The sequence below is a fragment of the Rattus norvegicus genome, chromosome 4 (assembly GCF_036323735.1).
Source record: "Rattus norvegicus strain BN/NHsdMcwi chromosome 4, GRCr8, whole genome shotgun sequence".
NCBI classification, from domain to species: Eukaryota; Metazoa; Chordata; class Mammalia; order Rodentia; family Muridae; genus Rattus; species Rattus norvegicus.
Window position 1 is genome coordinate 100,350,689 of NC_086022.1, and position 1,685 is coordinate 100,352,373.

Consider the following 1,685-nt stretch of genomic DNA (forward strand, 5'->3'; position numbering starts at 1 on the left):
ATCATGAATAGTTGAAAAGCATTTAATGAAATGGTCAGAGTTCTTAGTCATCAAGGAAATGCAAATGAAAGTAACCCTGATATTTCATCTAGCACTCACCAGAATGGCTAAGATCAAAAGCTGAAGTGACAGTTCATGTAGGTTAGGATGTGAAGCCAGAGAAGTACTATATTACTACACATGTTTATTAATAGCTTTAAAAAAAGAATTGGTGCTAAAATAAAAAAAATTACGGGTAAAAATTATTTTACCAAACACATAAACATTTCTAACGGATCTACTTAAATGGAAGGGCAGTTATTAATTGTAAAATATGGATTCAGTCTTATATTATAGAAGACAAATAATGTTTTAAAATCCACTAGTCCCTTCAAACAGGTGCTTGGATAGAGTAAAATTTACATAAAGACAAGAATTCAAACAGGCCACTAAAAGCATCAAACCCTAATACTGATGTTTGTAAATAGGTCTTGAGACCACATACACTTCAAATCTTTGACGTGCAACTAAGATCCGACTTCAAAATGAACACTAGAGTTTTCTCTGTGTTAAGCTCCAACATTGCATACCTGTACTTTGTATCTCCCAGAAGCCATTCAATAGCTTTTCTGAGAATATCACTTAGATTCCTCAGGTACAATGACAGCAACAGTTCATGAAGTCTACAGAGATTAAGTAAAGTTTCTACTTCTGAAGCATACAGGGTACAGAGGAACCTCATGGGACTCTCATGCCCAAACCATGCAAACTCTTCAAAGCCTGACTATATCTGAGAAATTATGTCAGTAATGGAACCAAAAGAACAGCTGTGAAAACCCAACCCCACACATCTGCATCTCTGGGTGGTTTATGTTATGGTTTGTATCACCGTGGGGAAAACTATTATGCTGCAAGCAGAAATATGTGGCAAAATCTTCAGGCTGCAGGCTGCTGATGGTGAGTGTGTAATCTGTACCAGATCCACTGCCACTGAACCTTGATGGGATGCCTGTTTGCAAATTGTTTGTATTATATATCAGGCGTTTGGGAGCTTCTCCAAGCTTTTGCTGATACCAGTTTAAGTACTTGTTAATATTCTGACTTGCTTTGCAGTTGATAGTGACTCTGTCTCCCACAGATGCAGACAGGAATGAAGGAGACTGGGTCATCTGGATGTCACATCTCATGGCTGATATTGGAAATACACATCAAACACATACTGTTAATAACATGAAAAACATAACTTTTCAAAGTACTAGGCACACTTCTGAAAGTGTTTTTGATATTGTCCATCTTACCTGGGAGCCAAATCAGCAGCAGCCCTAAGAGCTGGACTGGAGCCATCATGACTGGCCTGTGTCCTGTCTGGGACTGAATACCAAATAATGCAGATTGTCTAATAAGAAGGCCTACTTAAGTGGACTGTGTTCCTCAGTTATGCAAATCATGCGGTCTGGCACAGCTGCTTGGCTGACTTGCCTCTGTAATTTAATAAAGACATGATGTCTCTGCCATATTCAGAAGGAAAGTTGGGATGCATAGAATTTTCTGACAGGAAATGTGATTATTTCTCTTGAGAAAGAGAAGAACAGTGTCAACCCAGGCTCCTGTAAATAGAGTATTATGTTCATTAAAATTTCTGCCGTGCTTTCCTCAAGAGAGCTCCAACTCATACAGTAACTGTTCACTATGACTCAATCCTATAC

The 1,685-nt window shown here is 38.4% G+C and overlaps 1 gene segment (V, D, J or C); it reads right to left on the reverse strand.

Annotated features, from left to right (window-relative positions):
• Positions 1-782: 782 nt before the first annotated feature.
• On the reverse strand, positions 783-1,399 carry LOC102550997 (immunoglobulin kappa variable 1-17-like). The segment is given in 2 exon segments: positions 783-1,168; positions 1,278-1,399. Coding segments are annotated over 2 exon segments (435 nt in total).
• Positions 1,400-1,685: the final 286 nt, after the last annotated feature.